We start from the raw sequence: 25,796 nt of genomic DNA, 5'->3' as shown, positions 1-25,796 counted from the left end.
GGTGCATAGATTGTGTAATATTTAATCTCACCATTTCTTCTTGTGGAAAAAAAAATTTGAATACATTAACTTCATCCCATCCTTTTGTTTTTTCTCTTTACAATTTTAGATATGTACTCATTTAATTAATAATCTTTGGATTGTTCAATTTTCTTTTCTTCATTCTTAATAAAATCTTGTCATTCATAACAATCCGCGGTCTTGTAGATTCTGCACACGGTGAAATACACTAAGTAATTTTGCACTGTATGTATATCTTCACATAATCACGGATGTATACAGAGTGAGTAGTTTTGTATATACATGCTTATGTTTTCGGATTGTTCATGTGTTCACATTGATATGGATACTTGACTTTTTCTTCTTCTCATTCTCCATAAAATCTTGTCATTCATAAAACCAGCAGTTTTGTAAGATTTTAGCATCCAGTATGCATGTGTAATGTCTAATGGTTTAAAAAAACCCCTATGTTAAAACAATTAGCCTTTACCCCCCTATGTTACATAGTCAACGGTATTAAGGTCCCTACGAGCTAGTCGTGTGATACATTTGCCGAATTTGTGACCGGGGTTTGATTTTTGGACGTGAAAAGATCCAAATACCCTTTACATTATAAATTTCGAAAAATAAACCCCAAATAAAGTTTTCAAAATTTTCAATTCAGTCCCTAGGAGTTTCAGAAAAAAAACCTCTTCTTCCTTAAGTCAGTCAGGGACTGATTTGCAATTTTCCAAAAATACGCTGAACATAGCTGACCGCCGCTCTCCTTCCGGCAAACACTTTCTCCGGCCTCACCTCCCTCCATATCCTCAGCCTCCGCTTTGCCCCACCACTCCAACATTTTCTTCGACAAATTCAGTTCGATTTGGAGCTAAGATTCAAGCTTTATTCGGAGATGACCATGGCGGAGGGGATGAGAGATCTATATATGGCGGTGGAGATGGGAAGAATGGTGTTGGGTTGCATATAGATGACTGCTTATATTTATTACTAATTTTTTTATTTTTTTTGTAGATGACTGCTTATTTTAAACAACTACAATTGATTTAAAAAAAAAAAAAAAAAAAAAAAAAGGAAATCGATTTTCTTCTCCCCCATACCACCCCAACCTCCCCATCAAATCCTTGAGCTTAAGCTCCGTTGGTTGCCCAAAGACAAAGCATATTTTCGTAGAAGAACCAGAGCAAATAGGTGAGAAAAAAAAGGGAAGAATGAAGCCTGCTGTTGCTGGAACAAAGCCATTCCGCCGGTTGAACAGTCACCGGAAGGAAGATTGTCTGGACTTTCAGCGGGAGATTTTGTGAAGAAAATTACAATTCAGTCCCTAGTTTATTCTTTTTCTTTTTAGGTTTTTCTCGGTTATTTTTTATTTATTTTTTATTTTTTTTTACGCCGCTGTATTTGAACGAGCGTAGTACAATCACTTTCTTTTAGTCAACATATTTATTTCAACAAGGGGCAGTGAACTAAATAAAATACAATATAGGGGTTAATTGTTAAGTTTTTTAACATGTGGTTTTTTTAGCCATTAGAGATTACACAGGGGAGTCTGTGCAAATAACTCCAGTTTTATAGATGCTACACACGGTGAAATACATCAAATAATTTTGTGCTGTGTATCTACATATAGTCGCACACATAGTGAGTAGTTTGTCTATGCACCTGATTATGTTTTTGGATTGTTCATGTGTTCACATTAATATGGATACTTGACTTTTTTTTTTCATCTCGTTTTTGATAAATTCTTGTCACTTATAACAACCAACGATCTTGCAGATATTACACATGGTGAAATACAATAAATAATTTTACACTGTATATCTACATATAATCACACACATACATATGGATATGTATAGAGTGAGTAATTGTTTTTACTCGTGACTGTGAAGTTCACCTAGTGTAGCTTCTAACGAACGTTAACCACACAAATTATATTGTCTCAATATCAAAATTTTTGTGATTATATAGTTGTTAATCTCATTTGATTAATGATTTTGAAGGCAACAACCTAAATCTACACACAATCAGTTACATCGAATAATTTTGCACTGTACATCTACTCATAATGTCACACATATATATGTGGATGTGTACAGATTGATGAAGTTCACCTAGTGTAGCTTGAGGAAGTTCACCTAGTGTAGCTTCTAACGAACAATACGTCAATAACCCCACAAATTATATTGTCTCGTCATCATAATCTTTGTGATTATATAGTTGTTAATCTCATTTGATTAATGATTTTAAAAGCAACAAACCTAAATCTTGGTACCATCTCTTATCACTAAAGAGCAACACTTAATTATCTTCATTAATCACCAAAAATAACAAGATCACTTGTTACATTATGGTTAAACCATGGTGTTAATTTTATATATAGGTTTTCCCGAAACATCGTAAAATGCTATCTTCGCCTTATCGTACGTAATCTCCACAGACATGAAACCTTGACCATCATAATAAAAGTGTGTGCTGTCATTGTGATTTTTGTAGTGAATCTCGTTTTTCCATGCCTTTGAGCCTCCCCCACTCGTGAAGAACTGCATCGATCTGCATTAGAAAAAAAACTCGGTAATGAGGAATAAAATATCGAAATCTTCACTTTTATTAATGTTTTATTAAATTGAAAAAAAAATAGCAAGTGTGTAATTAATACCCTTCTTCATTGCTCAGATGCTCCAAGCAGTGGTCGTGTCCGTTTATGTACATCTTCACCTCGTTTTCCTTAAAAAAAGTTTCAAAAAATATTAAATAAATTGAATATTGTATAGTTTTTATAAACATTTAAATTTATTATAAGTTTGTTACATATATATATACCTCAAGAATTGGGAGAAGGTGAGTAACAATTTCCTCAGTGTCACCATGCGACCCGATGCTTTTCATCGTGTGGTGGCCCACAACAATTTTCCAGGGAGCCTCCGATTTCTTCAGCGCCAAATCCAGGTTCTATTACATAAAAAATATCCGAGAATTTTTACGAGTTTTCTTTCGATTAAAAAAACATAAAATGGTGATGCGTAAATAAATAAAGCTTACTTTCGAAAGGTAAGACATATATTTGCCTCTTGGCAATACATCTTTCCAATCAAACCTCTGTTTCTTTGGATTTTCAAAGTACTTGTCCACAAAAGGAGTCGTATCGATGAACACAATATCGAGAATTCCTAGCCATTAAGTAATTAAAATTCGTAAAATTAATTAGTGCGTAAAACAAATATCGAGTTTGAGTTAAATATATATGTATATACCTGTTTCAACTATGAAGTTTCTCATACAATGCCACCGGTTATCGATTTTTCTAAGTACCGGGCTTAATTGAGCTCCGGTGCTCCCCATATAATCGTGATTTCCCAACACTTCTCGTTTTTGCGCGCAAAAAAAAATAAAAAATCGGATTGAAAATTATAATTAGTTTTACGAAGAAAGAAAGCATAGGTTAATTAATTAGTTTAGAATGCATGAGATTAAGATGGAGAAAATTATTACCAATGTACCATGGAATTTGAAGGCTTTTGGCTGTGTAAATGTTGGTAAACGATTTTTTAAACATTGGATCGTTTACGCCTTTTAATCCCGTGTAGTAGAAGTTATCACCGGTCGAGATCACAAAATCGATTCCCAACTTCTTTCCAATCTCTCCCATCTATAAAACATATATGTGACGACATAGATATTATAAATCATTAATATTATATGAAATTAATGATAAATAACAATGGATAATAATTATAAAAAAAATGACCTGAGTAGCAACTTTAGATTGATTGAAATTTCCACCTCTTCCCCAATCTCCCACCACGAGAAACGAAACCGAACCCCCGTTTTTTATGCTAGTGTGTTCGATTGTTGGAAATTCTGCCGAATTTCTTGCTATGTGAATACATAAACAAGTTATCGACAAAGACCATTTCAAAATGGAGCTACTACTACAAAAGTGATAAGCCATTTATGCAGTGTAAGAAAACCTGTGCAGAGAAATCGAATATTTATAAGCATGCAAAATAAAAATAAAAGAATCATGATTATAGTACTTTTACCTAAAGCGAATCGCAATAAATGCAAAAAATAAGAAACAAATGGATTAATCGACTTTTCTAGCAAAAATACGACACGATATTCGACTATCTTTTTTTTCTCGTCGTCTAGTGAAAGGATCATAAGGCGAAAAAGAATGTAAATCTTAGTAGCTCTTTTTTATCTATAGAGTCAAATTTGGGATAAGGGAAAATGTGTGATGCAAGAAGATTTCCAGATAGAACTAATTAATGAAACAGATAAAAGTAACATTAAATAAATGAAATATCTCCCTCTTTAATTTGATGATCTACAATTTAGTCAAAAAAGAATTAGGAAAATAGAAAAAAGGAAAATAGAAAAAGAAAAAAAAATAAAATAAATAAGGGATATTCGCATTTAGATCCATGCAACGTACGTAGATTTTGCAGATTGAGATTCAGAACCTTGTAAAATCTTCTTGCTGATAGAGACAGCATTTCACTCATGGAGTACAGAACTAATTGTCTATTTATATTAGGGAAAAATATAGTTTTCGTCCCTCAATTTTGCATTAATTTCGCATTTGGTCCCCCATGTTCATAAAAAAAACACATTTGGTCCCTCATGTTTCAGAAATTCAACATTTTAAGTCATTTCCGTCAATACTCCGTTAGTGCTAACGAAATCAAGCGTGTTCCCATCATTGTGTTAACTGACGGACTAACGGCAAATTGACGGAAATGACCGAAAGTGTTAAATTAATGAAACATGAGAGACCAAATGTGTTTTTTGTGAACATGGAAAACTAAATATGAAATTAGTGCAAACTTGAGGGGGGAAATTAATTTTCTTATTTTGTTGTGCTATATTATATATACTTTACTTTTGATGGGCCTTAGTATAATTCGGCCAAGCCCATGTTCATGACTTACTAAAATTAGTTTTTGTAATTTTCAAAAATTAGAAACACCTTTTATTCAATGGCATTTTTTTTTCAAATAAGTTTGTTGCTTTCTTAATTATTTTACATGATTTTATAATAAAAATAACAATATTATTGTAATTTTATATGGATATAATAATTTACAAAATAAATAAAAACATGATATATATAAATATACCCCTATATTTTTTTTTATATTCACACGCATGCCCTACGTCTGGTGTATACTTTTTGCAATATGTCATTTTCCCGTATCGTTGCCTTGTCCGTGTGTTCCCGTATCTATGCAATAGAAGACTCAGATAATTAGGGTGGGCATGGGTCGATTTTATCCCAATCGACTCACTTTCAACTCACTTTTCTTGGTCAATAACTGACCCATATAGTCCGGTCAGTAGTTTTAACCGACCCATATATAAATGGGTCGGTCGGTGATTTCAGTTTACTCAAAAATAGGTTGGTTGGGTAATAACTGTCAACCGACTCTTTTAATAAAAAAATATTATAAATATTTAATTATAATTCTTATTTTCTTAATATTAAATAATATATAAAAAAGAGTCAAAAATCAAAACACAAATTTATAAACCTCTATGTACGATTTCATATTTTTCATTATATATTTACCTACTCTAGAAGTTTAATAAATAACTAAAAAGCCTCTTAATTTTGAAGTTAAGTTTCCCAACATTTTGAAAATCTTCTAAAAGACTTTTATAAACATCTTATTATTGTCAAAGAAAAAAATAATAAGTAGATGGTCGATAATATAAACCAACCGACTCATTGTTTATCCAACAAAGTCGATTTGTCGACCATTATCCGATCCATAATGATCGGGCCGGTAATGATTCATATTCAGCAAAATCGATTGGTTGGATCAGATAGATAAAATTGACCGATAATTACCGACCCGACTCATGCCCAGCCCTACATATAATGCCTCACATACATTTTCATATTAAGGTGTGGTTAGACCTAAAACTGACTCACATATAAGCTTGGATCATTGTTGTATGAATAATAATACTCTGTCACCAATTCATATGATATATAGAAACTCATTTTCACACAAAGGACACAATTAAAATCTCACCTTTCAAGCGACAACAGATTGATTGTAAGCTCCCTTTCTTCGCAATTTTCCGACAGCCAAAAAACTTCGTAAGCAACGGTTGCTTTGCTTAGACAGAGACACGCAAACTACCAACAATTGTAGAAAAAAGATACAATTTATGCATTTCTCAGCCATTAATTTCTGCTAATTTGAGAGTTTTTTAGTAGGAAAATTTCCTTTATATGATTTTTATGGATTGAGAAAGATGGATATTATCATTCTTGGGTTGATATATTATATAGGCATTTTACATTCTGTTAGAGAATATTATATTATAGAACTCTCCTAATATTAGGATTCTAGTATGATTCGGTTACCTAGATTAGTTAGGATTTAGTTACCTAGTCAAACTCTATTACCTTACAATATTTCTCTATATATATTCCATGTAATCAACCCATAACACAATGGGGGTTTCTATTCTATTATACGTATTATTATTTCTCTCTTTCTCCTCTTCTATTCTTCCTATATGGTATCAGAGCACCAGGTTTTTTAACCTAGCCGCCTTTCTTCTCCATGGCGGTGACCACCCAATTTTCTCCCTCCCCCGTGGTGGTACTCTTAATATCTTTCTTTTTTCTTAATATCTTTCTTTTTCTATCTTTTCTATGAACACCACCCAAATTTTCTCCCTCCCCCGGTGGTTCTCTATCTTCTTCTTCTATCTTCGTCTTCTTCTTCTCCATGGCCTAAAACCTAGCCGCCGCTTCTCTTCTTCTCCATGGCCGGCGACCACCAAACCGAATTTTCTCCCTCTCTCGGTGGTGCATCTTCTTCTTCTTCTTCTTCTTTTTCTTCTTCTTCTTCTCCATGGCCTAAAACCTAGCCGCTGCCTCTCTTCTTCTCCATGGCCGGCGACCCCTCTCTCATCTCTTCTCTCTATCTCGATTAAAAAAAAAAAAAAAAAAAAAAAAAAAAAGTTCTTATTTTTCTCTCACCCGTTATTATTATTATTATTATTATTATTTTTTTTAAATTTGGCAGATATTTCAACAGAGGAATTCTCTAGCGATGTGTTTCGCGGTTTCTGTCCAGTCTTCACGTTTGAAGTTTATTCGTTCCGACTGCGGGAGCGTGCTAGCAAGTGATTGTCCAGTCTTCACGTTCGTCACGTTTCGACTGCGGGGGCGTGTTAGAGAATATTATATTATAGAACTCTCCTAATATTAGGATTCTAGTATGATTCGGTTACCTAGATTAGTTAGGATTTAGTTACCTAGTCAAACTCTATTACCTTACAATATTTCTCTATATATATTCCATGTAATCAACCCATAACACAATGGGGGTTTCTATTCTATTATACGTATTATTATTTCTCTCTTTCTCCTCTTCTATTCTTCCTATACATTCAATGTTTGTTGAAAATTTCATTTGTATAGCAACTAACCTTTTGATGCAGGTATTATGTTAAAAGAAATGACCATTACTAAAACAAGTTTCCTCTTTGAACTAAACCTAGTCCAAAATATGGGTAACTTAAGAATTCTACATTTTTTACGAATTCCGTGCAGTATGGTTTTCACATAAAATCAGTCAACTTTTCTCTTGATTATCTTCCTCCAACAAACTCACAAGGACTTTGATCAAACAAGTAAACGCAATAATCAGAGTATGCAGCGGAAAACAAACACGCACAAGCACGTTTACGTGCAATCCGACCTTTATATTATTTCCCACAAATATACAAAGGAAGACCAAATGAGACTCACGAAAATCGACCTTAGATGCTCAACAATACAATCTGAACCCTCTATGTTTAGATGGGTCGGATTGGTGCACTAATAATCTAATATATACAAGGAGGAAAATAATTTACAACCCAAATTGCTAGGGGACAGGTGGCGCCCTAAAGGCCTGCCACTTAGAAACTTAAAGACGCACAATTGGGCGTTTTCGTGCATGTGCCGAGCCAAATTGCCCAGCTACCATTGCCCAAAACCGTCCGTCTAGCCTGTCAACCGTTTGCCAGCTCTTGTCCACACAACTGCTAGCACGCCCGCTCATCGAACTGCCTCTTGTCTTGGCAACATGCCCCAGCTTGTCAAGTCATAATCAATTTCCTTCGAACCCCGTTTGCCCAAGTCATCGTCCGTTCTAATTGCTAATTGTTGCCCATGCTTGTCCGCATTGGTTGCTGAGCAATGCCCATGCCAGCCACAAGTCTTGCCGATGCTTTCTCATGTTGTTTGCCGAGCCACACTCGTGCCAAATGTTGCCGAGACTCTCTCGTGCCACTCGTCGAGCACCATCGAGACCTCCTCATGCCGCTTGCCAAGCAACGCCCGTGTCTAGCACCGAGTATTGCCGATATTCACTTGTGCGTTTGTCAAGTACTCTTGATCATTGTTTCCACTCGAACCAAGTGTATTGTTCCTTGTTTTCTCGAACAAGCGTAATGCATGCCCAACACTCAATCACCAATGTTGTCTTTTGCCAACACTCACTTGACACCATTTTTCACTTGACACCATTTTTCGGCCATAACTCGGCCACACTCAAGTCATAGCCGATTTCACCGACTAAGGGGCTGCCAATAGTCCACAAGTGTGGATAATTTTTTGAAAACTATGTGTTGTTATTTCAATTCCGTTGCATGTTATTTAAGATGTTATATTATATATAATCTTTTTTTTTTTAATTAGTATTATTTTTATTTTGTGTGAGGAGAAAAGGTAAAATAGTATTAAAAAACATAAAACAAGTGGGCTCTACACCGACTTGAACAAAGGTGAGCCTATCCAGGGTGAATTGCGTTTTGCACCCCAAAAATGACATTGATTCGCATTTTGCACCCTGAAATTTTAGAATTGGCAAAGTCCACCCTCATATTAAATATCTCATGGCAGATTACACCCTAAATCTAGTTCTCATGAGATTTTAACCAAAAAACCAAATAAATCACGATATCTTAACTTTTTAAGTGGTTTTTATTCTTGAAGGTATTTTTTATTTCTTATTTTGTACTTTTAATTATTATTTTGCTTGTAAGCTAGACAAACAAATACAAAATAATAACTTATGATTTTACTTTGTTAGCCGAGTTGAACTTGAAATTATATGTAAACTACATAATATTATTTTTTCCTTTCAATTTTGAAAGATAATAAAATAATCGCATTAAAAAAATCAAATTATTATGTATTTGTATTGTGTGTTATGTGTTTACTTACTTTTTTTTTTTTCAAAACAAATTGAAACTTAAAAAAATTGAAATAATTTTTGAAAATAATTTTTAAAATTGGAATTAATATTCAGATTTTGAAATTTTTGAAATCAAAATTAAATATCGTCTTACACTTTAAAAAGAAAAAAACTTGAAATCCTAATTATATTATTCAATCGATCTAATTTCTATCAACTACTCATTTCCAGATTACATTTTTTATTTTATTTTTTCGAAATAAATATGTAAAGTATTGAAAATTTTAGAACTTTTTATAAAATTGGATGAAATAAGAATTTTAAAAATAATTTTGACTGCTAATGAAAGAAACTATAAAAAATTCTCTTACATTTTATTTTATTATAATAAAATATTTCAAAATATAAGTTAATGAAAAATAAATGACAGCAAGAAAGAAAAAATCAAAATCTCAAATATCATGATATATTGAGTTTGTTTTTATTAATATCTCACATGAAATTGATATAGGGTGCATTTTGACATGAGATATACATTATTTTAGGGGTGGACTTTGCCAACTTTTAAATTACAGGGTGCAAAGCGGCGATTGGTGCTATTCTAGGGTGGAAAATGCAATTCACCCGTCTATCCAACACCATTTTCAACAGAAGGTAAATTACAACCTTCCCTGAGGTATGGTTAAATTATGAAAAAACTCTCATGTTTGGATAATTACATATATCCCTCAACTATGAATCTTTTTACATCTCTACCCTTATCGTGTCAAATTCAACATAATCATCTAGATTATGTGAAATTTCTCTAGTTTGTACTCGTTTTGTGCAAAAATACAGTTTCTGATGCACCACAATCTAATATATACAAGCCAAAAAACGCATCTTATGATCATGTAACTTCAAGATCTGGAGCTCGAATGAGATAAAACGGGTCCAAATTTGAGAATATTCCACATAATCTAGAAGATTCAACTAAATTTGAAACCGCAGGAGTGGACGTGTAAGAATATTTATAGTTCAGAGGTAATTGTAATTACCCAAACAGAAGGGTATTTTCGTAATTTGACCATACCTCAGTGGCGGTTGTGATTTACCCAAAATTTTATTATTTTCTTACTTCACAGTTCACACACAAAAAAGAAACCCCAAAACAGAAAACGGGCAAATTCAGTATTTTGCTCAGCACACTCTCCACCTTCAACGAATAAAAAAGAAAGGGAAGCACAGAGATTGAAGAACGTCGTCCAACACCGCCTTTCGCCGCCGTCATCAAACCGCCGTTAAATTCCCATCACCTCGCCGCCCGTCCATCCATCAGAAACAAGACGGATTTTGTGAAGAAGACGGTGAGATTGTTCAGGACTTTGTGAAGAAGATCCCTGAACTTAAGCTTTTCTACCCATCAGATTATCCACCGGCTGTTAGCTTATCCTTTTGCGTCGGAATATCCATTAAACATGGTATGAATACTTCTGAATATTTCCCCCCTTTGTTTATTACAAAATTGGGGCTTTTCTCTAATCTAGGTTTTTGAGAAATTTCGAATTGTTTTCGTGATTTGCGTGTTTCTTTCCTTTGCCCGTTAATTTTCTTTCATGAAATGGTTTTGATTTTGTACTTCACATACCTGTAATCCATAATTTCTTCATTACCAATTTATACCCTATTACTTGGATTTCCGAGCTTTTTCATGTCTATTGCTGATATTGAACCTCGATTTTTCCCCGACTTCTCGTATTAAAATTGGTGTATAGAAAAGCATGCCCTGTTGGTTGCAATGCCCAATTTTATGCACACTTCTGAACTTTTTTAGGGCTCAAATTTGCAGGATTTGATAGAAGCGGAAGAAGACGATTATGTCGAGTATATCCCTGTGGCCAAGCGCCGTGCCCTTGAAGCGCAGAAGATTCTCCAGCGCAAGGGGAAGACAACTGTCGCCGAAGAGGAGACCGAAGTGCAGAAAGTCGTGGAGGCCAAACCGACTCTACTAGTCAAAGCTTTCCAACTAAAGAAAGAGCAGCCCGAAATCACTCAAACCGAGCAAATCGTAATGCAAGAAAAAGAAATGATTGAAAATTTATCCGATAAAAAATCTCTCATGTCGGTTCGAGAGCTGGCTAAGGGCATCACCTACACGGAGCCTCTTCTGACGGGGTGGAAACCCCCATTGCCAATTCGAAGAATGTCCAATAGGGCTTGCGACGCCCTCCGAAAGCAGTGGCATATAATTGTCGACGGAGAGGAGATTCCCCCACCGATCAAGAATTTCAAGGACATGAGATTTCCCGATCCTGTTTTGAAGAAGCTTAAGGGTAAAGGGATTGTCCAGCCGACACCCATCCAAGTGCAGGGGTTGCCCGTTATTTTGTCTGGACGTGATATGATTGGTATTGCTTTTACGGGGTCCGGAAAAACCCTAGTCTTTGTGTTGCCGCTTATTATGATTGCGATGCAAGAGGAGATGATGATGCCATTAGGGCCCGGTGAGGGTCCGTTTGGGCTGATTGTTTGCCCTTCGAGAGAGCTTGCTAGACAAACATACGAGGTTGTTGAGGAGTTTCTTCTACCGATGAGGGAAGCTGGTTATCCGGAGCTGAGGCCTTTGCTTTGTATTGGAGGTGTTGATATGAAGTCGCAGCTTGATGTGGTGAAAAGAGGAGTTCATATTGTGGTTGCTACTCCTGGGAGGCTTAAGGATATGCTTGCAAAGAAGAAAATGAGCCTCGATAATTGCAGGTAATGATTGACACTACTCTCTTTTCTGTTCCTTTGTTTTATAATATCTCCGTTGGTCTTTGAACTGCAGTGAAATTTATATTTGCTGAGACTGGTATGTTTTGCTATTCAAATTTTGTCGACGTAATTTTTTTCTTTTTGTCACTTGGTGCATTTTAATTACTTGTACTTGGCTTAAAAGATTGAATGCTAAAGGATTGATTTTTTTCCCCTGAAACTAAGCCACTAACTGCCTAGATTATTGTTCGGTTGCTGTAAGTGATATTTCTGTCCCCCCTTTAGTACTTTCCAGCTTGTTTCTGCAACTTGTGAAACTAATATTTGGAATTCAGCTATATTCTAAAACCAAATACACATCCTTTCTTAGTTGTCTTAGTATATATGTCTGTACTCTAAAACCAAATTCAGTATATACACATGCTTTCTTATTGTCATAGTACGAGAGCAGAGAAAATGTCACCGTATGTACATATGCTCTTATATGGATTAATATATGCATACAAAATACTCATACTAAAAGTGGCCTTTCTCTTTCAGATATCTCACACTAGACGAAGCAGATAGATTGGTGGATCTAGGCTTCGAAGACGACATAAGAGAAGTATTCGACCACTTCAAAGCCCAAAGACAAACACTCCTCTTCTCCGCCACCATGCCCACAAAGATCCAAAACTTTGCCCGGAGCGCACTGGTCAAACCCGTCACAGTCAACGTGGGCCGCGCAGGTGCCGCCAATCTCGATGTCATCCAAGAAGTCGAGTACGTCAAGCAAGAAGCCAAGATAGTCTACCTCTTAGAGTGCCTCCAAAAAACTCCGCCGCCTGTCCTAGTCTTCTGCGAGAACAAAGCTGACGTGGACGACATCCACGAGTACCTCCTTCTGAAGGGTGTCGAAGCGGTGGCAGTCCACGGTGGCAAAGATCAAGAAGAGAGAGAGTACGCAATCGCATCCTTCAAAGCTGGAAAAAAGGATGTTTTAGTGGCTACTGACGTGGCGTCGAAGGGGCTGGATTTCCCGGACATACAGCACGTGGTAAACTACGATATGCCTGCTGAGATTGAGAACTACGTGCATAGGATTGGGCGGACTGGTAGGTGCGGGAAAACAGGGATCGCAACTACGTTTATTAATAAGAATCAGAGCGAGACGACTTTGCTGGATTTGAAGCATTTGCTGCAGGAGGCGAAGCAGAGGATACCGCCAGTGTTGGCTGAGCTGGACGATCCTATGGAGGAGGCTGAGGCGGTGGCGAATGCGAGTGGGGTGAAGGGTTGTGCTTATTGTGGTGGGCTTGGGCATAGGATTAGGGATTGTCCAAAGCTGGAGCATCAGAAGAGCCAGCAGATTGCTAGTTCCAGAAGGGATTATTTCGGTAATGGGGGATATCGTGGCGAGATTTGATTTTCTTACAAGGTACTCTTCTTTTGTACTTTTTTTTTTAATTGTATTTTGATGTTACTCTTCTTGTTAGATAATGGTTTGTAGTGACAACAATTTTGTGGTAGTGTTGGATGTTGAAAGAATTACTAATTTCAGATCAATTTTGTATCCACTGACAAATAGATGATGTTTGTTTTACGGATCGGAATCTTTAAACGCAACCTAATTGTCTCGACCTCACTCGGCAATAGGCAACGCTTCTGCATAGTGTCGAAATCTTTGTGTATCTAACTCATTACCTTTGCTCTTTCTTCCATACTCCACAAGAGAGCTTCTTTAAAGGTTTCGACTTCTTCAAGAATAATCAATTCTTGTCTCGAGTTGTTTGAGTTAGTCCTTTTGACTACACGTCGTATTGAAACAGATTTAGGGACTATTTTTCGGCTGTTTATGAGTTGAAATTGAGGAACTCACACTCCATTAACTGATTCTTGCATCTTGATGTACAGCTTCAACTAATTTTTCACCAAGCATTATATATATTTAAATTGATAAAAAATACTTTTGTTATTAATATTAATAAAAATCTCAAAAAGGATTTCTCAAAAAGAATTAAATAACAGAGGGATTTCTTGTAATAAAAATGATACGATGATTCTTTTTATAAATTAGAGTTACCAAAAGGGAACTGAAAGGAACAAACTCAAAACTTTTAATACATCGAATCGAAACCGTACTGTACTAACGAAGTGCATATCAACCGAATTTTTCAACGGATTTACTAGGGAGATACTTGTGCAACACCTTTGACAGTCATTTTTATGTCTAGAAGACAACAGTCGTTGACAATAAATCCCTTTTTCGGATCATTAATAGTTGCAAGGTCAACGAACGAGAACGTTCCCCAGTCATTGATTGAACCTGAAAACCAGTGCGTTTCTGCAAAACAAAAACCATGTCGTCATGTTTCATGCGACGGAGTAAAAAATTTTTATTTTTTTTTAAACCGTGTAATATAATGTTGTCGTAAACTTGCCAATTAGTTGAATGTGTTGACAATTAATCTGGCTTTTGATGCGTATGGTGAAAGACGCATTCACTTTTTTGGAAGGCGTACAAATCCCGGAGCCAATAAAGCCCAAAAACACAGAAACGTGTTGGCCAGCTGATTCTTCGTATCCTTTGGGGTAAAGATAAATCGCCCTAAATTTACCGACACACATCATAACGAAAAAAAATAAAGTGCGACCAGAATTGTAACGAGAAATTAAAAAAAAAAAAAACATACCATTTGTGACCTCCGACACTGAACTCTTTAGACTTCCATTCGTGTCCCAATTTGGAGAAGTTTGCAATTTTCCAATCACGTTTGTAAGGAGCGATGCAGCTCTCGAGAGACAGATTTTCAGTGATCGCTTCTCTTTTCAAGACGAAAACCTCGGCACCAAACACACAGTTGTCGTTCATTAGGTATCCATTTGATGGATCCAAGAGAATCTTCTTAGAGATGAATTTGGAAAATCCCCATTCCATCTTCATTCCATGGAAACGTCTTGTTCGGACTGCGTTCCAAGTAATTATATATATATTTTCATTTATAAAATGAATTAAATCTAACTAAAAATAATTTAGTTAAAGAAAATAAATAGAAGAACAATACAATAATACCTGAATAATGATAATTGCCAGATATCTGATTAAGGAGAAACATATTGAAGACAGCATTAACCTCCCAATTTGGCGGTAAAGAATTCGAGTCCGACATAGTCAAATGTACAGAGATATAGTCGCAATCTTTTTCATTAAGATAAATTATTAGTTTCCTGCATGTACAAGTTGATGATCAAGAATATATTAATTACTTGTTGAATGCAAGAATTTCTTGCATATATATATATATATATATATATATATATATATATATATATATATATATATATATATATATATATATATATATATATATATATATATATATATATATATATATATATATATATATATATATATAATAATAATAATAATAATAATAATTGAAAACTAAGCATTTTGAGTGCAAAAGAAACATAATTCTAATATGGTACCACTTGTATTCTCCCGCAACAAATTCGTGTGTCTCGTATTTATCGATCCCATTTTTTTGCATTAAGGAGAAAGATTCAATCTTGATCAGAAAATGAGCAGGTGGCGCGTCTCTTGTTTCCATGGCGATGACTTCTGATATACAAGCAATAGCTTCAAATAAATTCAGCTCATATATATATATATATAATACTATGAAAATGAAAAGAAATCAAAATTTTTTTTTTTGTGAGAATAGTTCACTTACCATCTGCTGCTGTCAGATAACTCATGGTTAATTAGTGTCTAATGTGAATTTGAGTTTGGAGGGATTAAGGTAATTGTGTGTCAAGTGTCAAGTTTTATACTACTCCTATCACACAAATTTGAATATATTCCACGTGACTTTTCGAATACTAATTGCCTTGTATTAATTGGCTTTCGAATCTCCCAATTATTGCATTGTTTCAAAGAAAGTGTGACTGTTCGAATGACAAATTTAAAAAAGTAAGTATATCAAGAAATATTAATAAATAAGCTATTCGTTGATTGGAAAATAAAAGGCTATAACAGCTAAATTAATAATCGAGCACAAAAATAACCCCGACCGGATTTGAACTCTTTCCCTCGTGTTTTTCTCACGCAGACGTTTAATTAATCTCATTTGCTCGCCAAAGAATAAAGAATTGAAACTAAGAAGAGATTCAAATTGTGTGTATTCGATCTCTCTCTCACATTACCGTATAGATGGAAAAGATAAGTTTGTCTCTAATGTAAAGAACATAAACGGACAACTATCGTCATATAGTCAAACGCGTTTGTCGTTGAAAATGCCAAGGTGTATTCGGTGCAGTGGTATGACCAGAAGAGAGAGAATAAATCAAAAATTATAAATTAGGGGTTGGGAGAGAGACGGAGACAGGGGCGGACCCAAGGCTTCTGTTGGGGGGCACCCGCCCCTGCGGAAAAAAATTTTTTTACCTTTTTTTTTTTTAATTTTTTTAATATTTTGGCTTATTTATGTATTAATTTTTACACTTTAGCCCCCCCAAAATTAAAATTTTATACCATTTAACCCCAAAACGTTTTTTTCGCCCCCCACCCAAAACCCCCTGGGTCCGCCCCTGGACGGAGACTAAATACAGTTAAACCTCTATAAATTAATACTGTTGGGACCATCGAAATTTCATTAATTTAGCGAAATATTAACTTATCGATAAATTAATAATTATTAATTTATACATTAATTAATAGATTATTAATTTATGAAATTACTTTTATTATTATTTTCAATAAATACACTTTTTTAAAAAAAAATTACGTGTATATTATTCATTGTACCATTCGTCAATGCATTATAGAGCCCGTTTCACGAACGGAAGCTCTTAAAGCAGCAATGGTATAGAACGATTTTATGTTGAGTTATGACAAAACTATACCGAAAGTTCTAACTATGTTAAGAAAAGTGAGGGACGAGATTTATGGTAATGTGAACTTTAACAGAAACAAGCAACAATTAGATTGCATTGTATTAAACTTTCATTGATCTATAAAATATGAACTATACCATGTAATTTAAGAATTATTTTTATGCATTATTAATTTATATATTATATGGGGCTTCTTAAATTTTTCGAATGTGTATTATCTTATAAATTTAGCGAATTATTAATTTAGCACGTTGTCCCCGAGTCGGGACCGGGAAAATTTATTATTTAAGCGAGGTTATTAATTTATCGGGTATTAATTTATCGAGGTTCTACTGTACCTCAAATGAGTGGTGAGGATCAAAGCGAAGAGAATTTACAATTAAGATCAGAGAATCTAAAGAGTTCTTAGAATTTGACTGATGAGCTGAATATAATAATCATTGGACCTAAAATCCAACAATAAGATTGTTAGATTCCATGAAATCTTTAGTCTAGTCAATATTAGATTATTAAAAACTCTCATGGTTGGATTTTGAATCAATTAAATGTGCATGTTATTTGTGAATGAGTTGAGTTGACTCATGAGCGAGTCATTTAGTAGCATTTTTTTTCTTCATGTTTATTATAATAAAATAATGAATAGTATATAAAACTAATATAAAAACATATTAGTATATACAAAAATAATATTTGTCGTAAGTTGTCATGTATCCCTCGCCTCGTATACCTATCCACCAACTCACGTGAAACAAATACAATAACAATTATCGTAATACTATTATTTAATATTCCAATTCAAACTTCAATGAAAAAAAAAAGGAAAAAAAAGAAAAAGGGAAAAATGCAGTTTTCATCTCTCAAGTTTGCACCAATTTCACATTTGGTCCCCTAGGTTCACAAAAAATACATTTGGTCTCTTATGTTTTAAAAATTCTACACTTTTAGTCATTTCCGTCAACTTTCCGTTAAAACTAACGGGATCAAGTGTGTGCACATCACTCACTTAACTAACGGACTAACGATAAATTGACGGAAATGACTAAAGGTGTTAACTTATTGGAACATGAAGGACCAAATGTGTTTTTTTAAACATGGAGGACCAAATATGAACTTAGTACAAACTTGAGGGATGCAAAACTGTAATTTCCCAAAAAAAATTATGATAAGAAAAATAAGTTGCAACAAAAATACTATTTTAAAGAACTTTTCGTAATTGTATTTATAGTCTTAAAAACTCTTGATATATGATATAAATAAATGGGCAAACTATTAATTATATATTTTATATGATACTCCCTCCGTCGTTCCAAAATAATTATCGTTTTAGAGTGTTGCGCACATATTAAGAAAATTAATAAGTATGCGTGGATTTTAGGAAAATACATATAATATGACTAAAATACCCATGTAATTAATTATATCTCAATTAATTAAGAGTAATAACTTTTTTTTTTCAGGCAATTAAGAGTAATAACTAATAAGGGCATAGTTGAGAAAATAGTAATTAATACATTATTGGAATTTTAAAGTGACAAATAATATGGAACAAGAAATAATATAGAACAAGAAAAACGATAAAGATAGATGACCAGAATCTGGCCAGCAAAAAAATGGTAGTTTTGTAATATTGGAAAAAATCATGATGTTCATTTACTAGCCTGCCCTTCCACTATTAATATTTGAATTTAAATATTTTCTCTCTCTATATAAAATTACAATTTCCAATATTATATATCAGGTATGTATTGGAGCCATCAGCCGTGCTAATACACAAGTAGAATTCCAGTAGTTAATTGACACGTGGAAAATATATTTTATTCCCTCTCCATATTTAGTTTGTTTGTCTTTTATTGCCTTTCCTTTTTATTTTATTTTTCTTTTTCACTTCCTCCTAGAATAATGAATATACTACTACTTGTTAACTTAAATAAAATTTTCAAAAAGAGCATTTATATAATTAAAAAAACATGAGCACAGGATAACTTACTAATGAAAACATGAATCATAAGAAAAATAATTTATTTATTATTATTAAATTATAAAAGGAGTATTGTAGATTACATGTGTTAAATCAGAAAATAAAAATAATAAGTATATTATACTTATTTTATTTTATTTTAATTATTATTATATGGTAAATAAACAAAATAGCATGTAAAATTAAGTCACAAAGTATTATAATGGACTAACGAGTTTGATATCTAGAAATAGTAAACACAAAATGAATAAAGATAAATACAAAACATATTATTATATTGTAAAATTTATTTATAATCTCTTCACGTTTCTATTTTATTATGAATAATTAATAAATTAGTGTTTTAAGGTTGACATTTAACGGATGTATATATGTATATATTATTATTATTATTATTATTATTATTATTATTATTATTATTATTATTATTGATTATATAGATTTAGTTAATTCGACATATAAATTATGTAATTAAATCGATATAATTTGACATATGTCCCAGTTGATTATTAATTAATTTTTATTGACACCTATAATTTCTAAATTATGCTATCATGTTATGGAATTTACTTATATTTGATTGTCAATAATTAATAAATTAGTGTTTTTAGTGCTTTTAAATTATTGTATCATAAATTTTATATATTATGTAGATCGATCTAATTTGACAATATATCTCAATTGATTATATACAATTATAGATTAAATGATACTTTGAATCTACAAAGTAAATTGAACGACCCTTTGATTATATAATAATAATAATAATAATAATAATAATAATAATAATAATAATAATAATAATAATAATAATAATAATAATAATAATAATAATAATAATAATAACCCAAAAAAATATAAAATTATCGGTAAATTAGCTAAAATATATCATAACGATAGAAGAGCATGCAACTCTAAATCAAGTTGGTGAGTTATAAGAGAAAGAAAAGTATTTTTATTTGAAGGTAAATAAATTAATAAAAGAAAAAAAAAGAAAGGAAAGGGTAATAAAGGGGAAAAAGGAGAAATAAGAAATAAAGAGATGAAATAGAAGATAATATAAATAGATTCTTTCTATTATGGAAATAAATAAATAGAAGATAATATAAATATATTACTTCCATTCGGGAAAAAAAAATAAAGAGATGAGAATGTGAAGAGAGAAAATTAGGAGGGAAATTAGGGGGGATTTTGGAGGCAAAACAATGAGGTCATAAATGGTATCTATATATCTATATAATATATAAATTGAAACCCTCATACCCTAGAATTACGACATGTGTCATCCATGTAAGTATCCATGTAGGAATCCTATTCATCGCCTATGTGTCAATATCAATTTAATTCATTTGAATAAATTATCAAATATCTTATATCCTAATATAACTTATATCATAATTTTACTATTTATGGCTTCCAATATTTACGCCATTACATATCAACTATTTAAGGGAAATATATTACTCATATATTTAATATATTTTAATATGAAGCTAATTAAAAGATAATTATTTAATGATATAATATAATTAAGGCAATTATTTAATTGCATCCAAGGACTATTTTTACTGAATATTAATATGAAACTAATTTGTATATTAATTAAGACTTTTGGATTATTTTAAATATCATTTACGTGATTTTTTTTCATTCGAACCCTATTTTATTTTTGAACTCCAACATCTTTTTTTCAAAATTCTCATAATTATTTTATTTTATTTTATTTCTATTAATGTTCTAATTTATGGTAATAATTTAATTAACATTTAAGGTACAGTTCAATCTATTTTTGTTTAATATTTTCTCATATTCTTTAAATATGGAACATAATTATCCAATTTTTTAATATATCTATTTTTTAGGAATTTGATGATTATGCTACAACTATCATTGATTATATATTACATAAAACCATAATTTTTTTATTGATTTAACCATAAGGAAATCATCAATCAATCCGTAAAAAAATCTCCATTAATAATTACCTAATTATATTAATATTAATAAGAATATAATAGCCTAATTTATCTAAATCTACAAAGATCTTCTTACATTTCATCCAAAACACTATAAATACTCCATCATTTTCATTCATCCACATCATCGGCGCACCAAACCATACTATAGTTTGTAAGTTTTTTTTTTCGTTGTTTCGTTTGATTTTCTTAGTCTATTAAATATTTTATCTTCCTTCTAATATTATTATGTTGTTCATATTGATATTTTTTACAATGTTATTCGTTGTTCTTCTATTATTATTATGTTGTTCTTCTTGATATTTTTTTAATTCACTGTTGTTATTTTCGTTTGATATATCCTCTCATTCTATTAATATTCGGGTCGTCATTATATTATTCTTTTTGATAATTTTTTCAATGTTATTCGTTTGTTGTATTTTTTTCCTTTATTGGTTGCTATTTTTTATTGATATTGTCATATATTATCATTTGATCTTCGTGTTATATAGATATTGAAATTGTTATTTTGATAATGCTTATTTTGCATTGTCTTATGTTTTTTAACGTTTTTATTATAATTTTTTGTTGTTCGTTCTTTTGATGCTGTAGATATATGGATATCATCAAGGTGCGTGTAATAGATACAATGTAATTCAAAAATTGTATCATTTATAATATGGTATTTTTATGTCTTTCGATACGGGTCAACTTTATTTTGTTAAATCATATTTTGTTTATGGTGAAAATTCGTAAACAAATTTGTTTTAAATTTCTGATTCATTTTATTTATGTTATTTGCTTTGTTAACATTTTTTTATTCCACCATATTTTATTTCATTTGAACGCTTAGTTGTTCAATTGATGATTTCGTTGTTATTTTGTCATTCTTGATATTAATTTTTCATTATTAGTTGTTATTTTGTCATTCTTGATATTAATTTTTCATTATTATTCATTGTTGTTTGTTTTCAATGTATTGTTGTTTCCTTAATATTTTGGCATTTCGTTGTTCTTATTTTTTATTGGTATACACTTTTATATGTTCTTATTGTTGTTTTTATGTTATTCTTGATATTTCACTTTTGTTTTCATTTTTTAATTCATTTTTTTGTTATTAGTTGGCCGTATCTTTGTATTAGTTTATAAATGACTTTTAATAGTTTCCTTTGATCATCTTATTTATTTTCCATTGGTTTCATTTGAATTATTTATTTTTTATTTGATTGATGTTGAATACACATAGATATCATATCGGTGTATATAATATGCGGTAACATCGGAATAAAACGTCAAATTGCAATGATAGCAAAGATTGCTGCTCATAATGTTATTAAATCCATGAATATAATAGTCACAACGTGCTAAATTTTTTGTAGAGACTCATGGAGGTAATACACAATTTTACTATTGTTTTATTTTTTTTTGAGTTTTCGAATCCATTAATGAATTAGGACTTGATTTTCGATGTAATCACATTAATTATCATATTTATCTTTATCAATTTTTAATTTTGTTTTGCTTTTTTTGTTGTATAATTATTGCCATCACATAACTATTTTTATTAGATAGTAATAAAAAAAAAAGTCAAAGTATTTTGTTTGTTTAGTAAATTGATAAATAAAAATACCCTGTATTTTTTACAATTAAGTTATTAGGGGTCTTAGGATACAGGTCCCTGGTGACAAAATTTATCTATATAATATATAAATTGAAACCCTTATAGATTAAGAAATCGACATGTGGCATATCTATGTGGCATCCTACTCATATCCTACGTGGAATTAATTATTCCATATACTTATACAAAGTCTTCATTAATTGTAAATCTTCATTATTTGGTAACATTTTTAATGCATATTTCCAAAATTATTAAAAAATTAAAACATTTCCTTATAAAATTTGCCATAATTTAGAAACTAATATTATGGCAATATAATTAGTTATTTTAATATAATTCGTTACATTAATATTAACTAATCTTTTAAATTTACAAATTATAAATATTTTTAAACTAATTATAAATATGGAGTGCGAAATATTGTAATTAAAAATAGAAATGTAATTATATCTTATATATATAATATATATTTATATATGAAATGAACTTTATATTATTTTGTAATATACTAAAATTATTTATCAGATTATTATTTGAAAAACTCAACCCGACATAAAATCAATTATTCGAATTTGTGTATTAGATGGTGTCGATTTTTTCAGTATAGATATTTTGAATCCCATCAATTTGCATTGATTTTAATATGCGTCAAATATATATATATATATATATATATATATATATATATATATATATATATATATATATATATATATATATATATATATATATATATATATATATATATGTGTGTGTGTGTGTGTGTGGGTGTGTGCACGGTTGTTGAGGATGATTTTAATCACTTGATTTGATTTTTTCAATTAAATTTTATATGTTTGGCTTTATTTTACATACGGATTTTGTGCGTGTGCTGAAATGATAATTAATTAAATCCACAAAATGAAATTTAATGTAATTGAATACCATGGTAAATAAATGCACAATAACGTAAATTGTAATACTATAAATATGGCAAATAAAATAAACCATATAAGAATCTTATAGTTAACCATATTAACTATAATTTTGGTCAAATATTAACCATATAATTTCATGATCTACTTTCATTAATTATTACAATAAATTACAGTTTCCTTAATATCCTTTCATTAACTTATTTAGTATGTTAAATTTAAGTATAAATACTCTTGATCCTAACTCATTCATCTCATTCTTCTTTCACACGTTTTGTTATAATCACATCAAACCACGGTATTTGCCTAACAGTTTGTTCTTTCGCCTTTTTGTTTTGCAATTGTATTTTAGTTTTCTTAATTTTTCGGCATGTTGATCGGAAACATGTCATTTGTTGTCTATTGTTTATTCTTTTATCTGTTGAAATATATACATATATATATAACAATCTAACTCATGTTTTTGTTTTTGTTTATTGAAAACTCATTGATGGCATTGTCTATGTCATATGCAGCTACATCGGCAAGAGAGAAATCATGTAACATTGTGTATCCTGCAAAGATATGATCCATATTTATGGTATGGATGTATTTTTACAAAATTTTATGTTTGTTTTTCCATCTTTTGATTATACATGCGATGATTGTAAATTTTATTTCGACAAGGAAAAAGTTAAGGTTAATGAAGTTGAGTATGTAATAAAAACTAAAAAAATCGAGTATTTCTTGATTTATAATAGAGATTCATATATATTTTATTCAATGTATTTGAATAAATTTTATTTTATATTTATAGCCAAAAAACTTTTTTAACATGTTTTGCAAATTATTTGTCTTTCTTTAATTTTTTTCGGTATTATTATGTTTTACATGTACTTTTATTATTTCCTATAATAAATTGTTTTATGCTTATTTAAACATATACATGTTTTTAGTCTAACATGTTATTTGTTATTTTTGTATTTTTTAGATACATAAATAACATCAACATATGTGTTATGTATGGCGACATCGTGCATCGAAGCATTGGAAAGAATTTTGTGAATCTCTTATGAATTGTTCGGGGAAAAATATTCATTTATTTTCGTTCCTATAAAGAAGTGATGAATGTATAAAAATCTAACCAATTTTTTTTTTTAAATATTGTTTCATTACATTCATTTAATATATATATATATATATATTTATATATATATATATATATATATATATATATATATATATATATATATATATATATATATATATATATATAATTCCGCCATTTAAGGTTTTATATATGTGATTTTATAATGTACATTACAAATTGCATCCCCTATTTCTTTTTATATTTTGGAATATTCATTGTTTACGGCTTTCTTTTTATCTGTTTCAATTTATTACATTGAAATGTGGACTAATGTTAATAATGTATCATCTCTAAATTAATAGGGGCAATTTGTTATAGAAACTCTTCTATATTATAATTTATGTGTGCATATTCAAATTAAAAATTTTATGTTCTAATAAATTAATAATATTTATTGTGGAAAAAATACCCTTAGTTAAAATCAAATTAAATCCCAAAAAATCTCTTATCAAAACAAATTCTAAAAAATCTCACTTCCAAATATTAACTAAAAAGTTAAATTAATTCATAAAAGAAATATACAACTTATTTTACAACCTCATACTCTAAAAACGCTACTGATGACTCCGGGAACTGTGACGCTACCTGCGACACCAATGACTCTGTGAATTGCAAATAGCAAACTAAAAATTAAATTTTGTATTATTGAATTGCAAACAACGAAATACCTATGATTTCGTCAAGTGCAAACAGCGAACTAAAAAAATTCTGAATTTGCATTATTAAATTGCAAACAAAAAATTAACTATGACTTCACCAAATGCAAACAACAAACTGAAGAAAAAAATTCCGCAGAAGTTGCATTATTGAATTGCAAGCCATAAACTACCTATGACTGAAAAAGAAAATCATCATCATTAAAAACACCAGCAAAAAAAGTTGTTTATGGAACACGTTGCAAACAGCAAAAACACTAAACAAAATGTTTGTAAAATATAACTTAAGGCGTACCTTGCAAATTGTAAACCAGAGGAATCGAATCTCAACACCAAACGCAATTCTTCAAACAACAGGCGAAGTTAAACCAACCTGCAAACGGAAATTGCTAACAACAAACGATGGGAAAGTTCTACATACGGGAGACACAATGCGAATTTTGTCTAGAATTTTGGATTTTTAATTTTTTTTAGGATAGGGGAGCAGATGTTTGTTGTCCTCTTAAATTCTTTCACCAAGAAATTATCTCATAATCTAAAAACATCCCTGTTTTTCCTTCTCTACAATATTTCTTCATAAAAAAATAAAGAAAAAGAAAAAGAAAAAAAAAAAGGACAGAGAAGAACGAGAGAGAGAGAGAGAGAGAGAGAGAGAGAGAGAGAGAGAGAGAGAGAGAGAGAGAGAGAGAGAGAGAGAGAGAGAGAGAGAGAGAGAGATGAGGGATT

The 25,796-nt window shown here is 31.1% G+C and overlaps 3 protein-coding genes across 3 annotated transcripts; 1 reads left to right on the top strand and 2 right to left on the bottom strand.

The window, feature by feature from the left end:
- Positions 1-2,293: 2,293 nt before the first annotated feature.
- LOC148768153 (purple acid phosphatase 3-like) lies at positions 2,294-3,971 on the bottom strand. Its single transcript, XM_088823555.1, has 7 exons — positions 3,749-3,971; positions 3,493-3,649; positions 3,255-3,362; positions 3,043-3,170; positions 2,824-2,952; positions 2,660-2,727; positions 2,294-2,553 (listed from the first exon to the last, which is right to left on the bottom strand). The coding sequence occupies exons 1-7, from the start codon at positions 3,950-3,952 to the stop codon at positions 2,355-2,357; spliced, it is 993 nt and encodes a 330-aa protein (XP_088679681.1). The 5' UTR covers positions 3,953-3,971; the 3' UTR covers positions 2,294-2,354.
- Positions 3,972-10,329: 6,358 nt separating this feature from the next.
- LOC105975927 (DEAD-box protein abstrakt) lies at positions 10,330-13,547 on the top strand. Its single transcript, XM_013001177.2, has 3 exons — positions 10,330-10,669; positions 11,038-11,945; positions 12,483-13,547. Exons 1-3 carry the CDS (start codon positions 10,667-10,669, stop codon positions 13,345-13,347), a joined length of 1,776 nt encoding a protein of 591 aa, XP_012856631.2. The 5' UTR covers positions 10,330-10,666; the 3' UTR covers positions 13,348-13,547.
- A 560-nt stretch (positions 13,548-14,107) lies between these two features.
- LOC105975532 (ubiquitin C-terminal hydrolase 12) lies at positions 14,108-14,859 on the bottom strand. Its single transcript, XM_013000728.2, has 3 exons — positions 14,615-14,859; positions 14,363-14,529; positions 14,108-14,265 (listed from the first exon to the last, which is right to left on the bottom strand). The coding sequence occupies exons 1-3, from the start codon at positions 14,857-14,859 to the stop codon at positions 14,108-14,110; spliced, it is 570 nt and encodes a 189-aa protein (XP_012856182.2).
- Between the last annotated feature and the right edge of the window lie 10,937 nt (positions 14,860-25,796).

This window comes from Erythranthe guttata, chromosome 9, assembly GCF_056151865.1.
Source record: "Erythranthe guttata isolate IM_541 chromosome 9, IM_541, whole genome shotgun sequence".
NCBI classification, from domain to species: Eukaryota; Viridiplantae; Streptophyta; class Magnoliopsida; order Lamiales; family Phrymaceae; genus Erythranthe; species Erythranthe guttata.
The sequence above is the reverse complement of the archived record's forward strand: the minus strand, read 5'-3'. Positions and strand labels throughout refer to the sequence as shown.

Excerpts from the sequence above, each read along its gene's own strand:
- LOC148768153 (XM_088823555.1), bottom strand. The coding sequence starts at position 3,952 with ATGGCTTATCACTTTTGTAGTAGTAGCTCCATTTTGAAATGGTCTTTG. Across the intron at positions 2,728-2,823 it reads ACCTTCTCCCAATTCTTGAG|GAAAACGAGGTGAAGATGTA; the intron begins GTATATATATAT and ends ACTTTTTTTAAG. Across the intron at positions 2,554-2,659 it reads CATCTGAGCAATGAAGAAGG|ATCGATGCAGTTCTTCACGA; the intron begins GTATTAATTACA and ends TTTCTAATGCAG.
- LOC105975927 (XM_013001177.2), top strand. Across the intron at positions 11,946-12,482 it reads ATGAGCCTCGATAATTGCAG|ATATCTCACACTAGACGAAG; the intron begins GTAATGATTGAC and ends TTTCTCTTTCAG.
- LOC105975532 (XM_013000728.2), bottom strand. The coding sequence starts at position 14,859 with ATGGAATGGGGATTTTCCAAATTCATCTCTAAGAAGATTCTCTTGGAT. Across the intron at positions 14,530-14,614 it reads AGTGTCGGAGGTCACAAATG|GGCGATTTATCTTTACCCCA; the intron begins GTATGTTTTTTT and ends CGGTAAATTTAG. Across the intron at positions 14,266-14,362 it reads TCAACACATTCAACTAATTG|AAACGCACTGGTTTTCAGGT; the intron begins GCAAGTTTACGA and ends TTTGTTTTGCAG.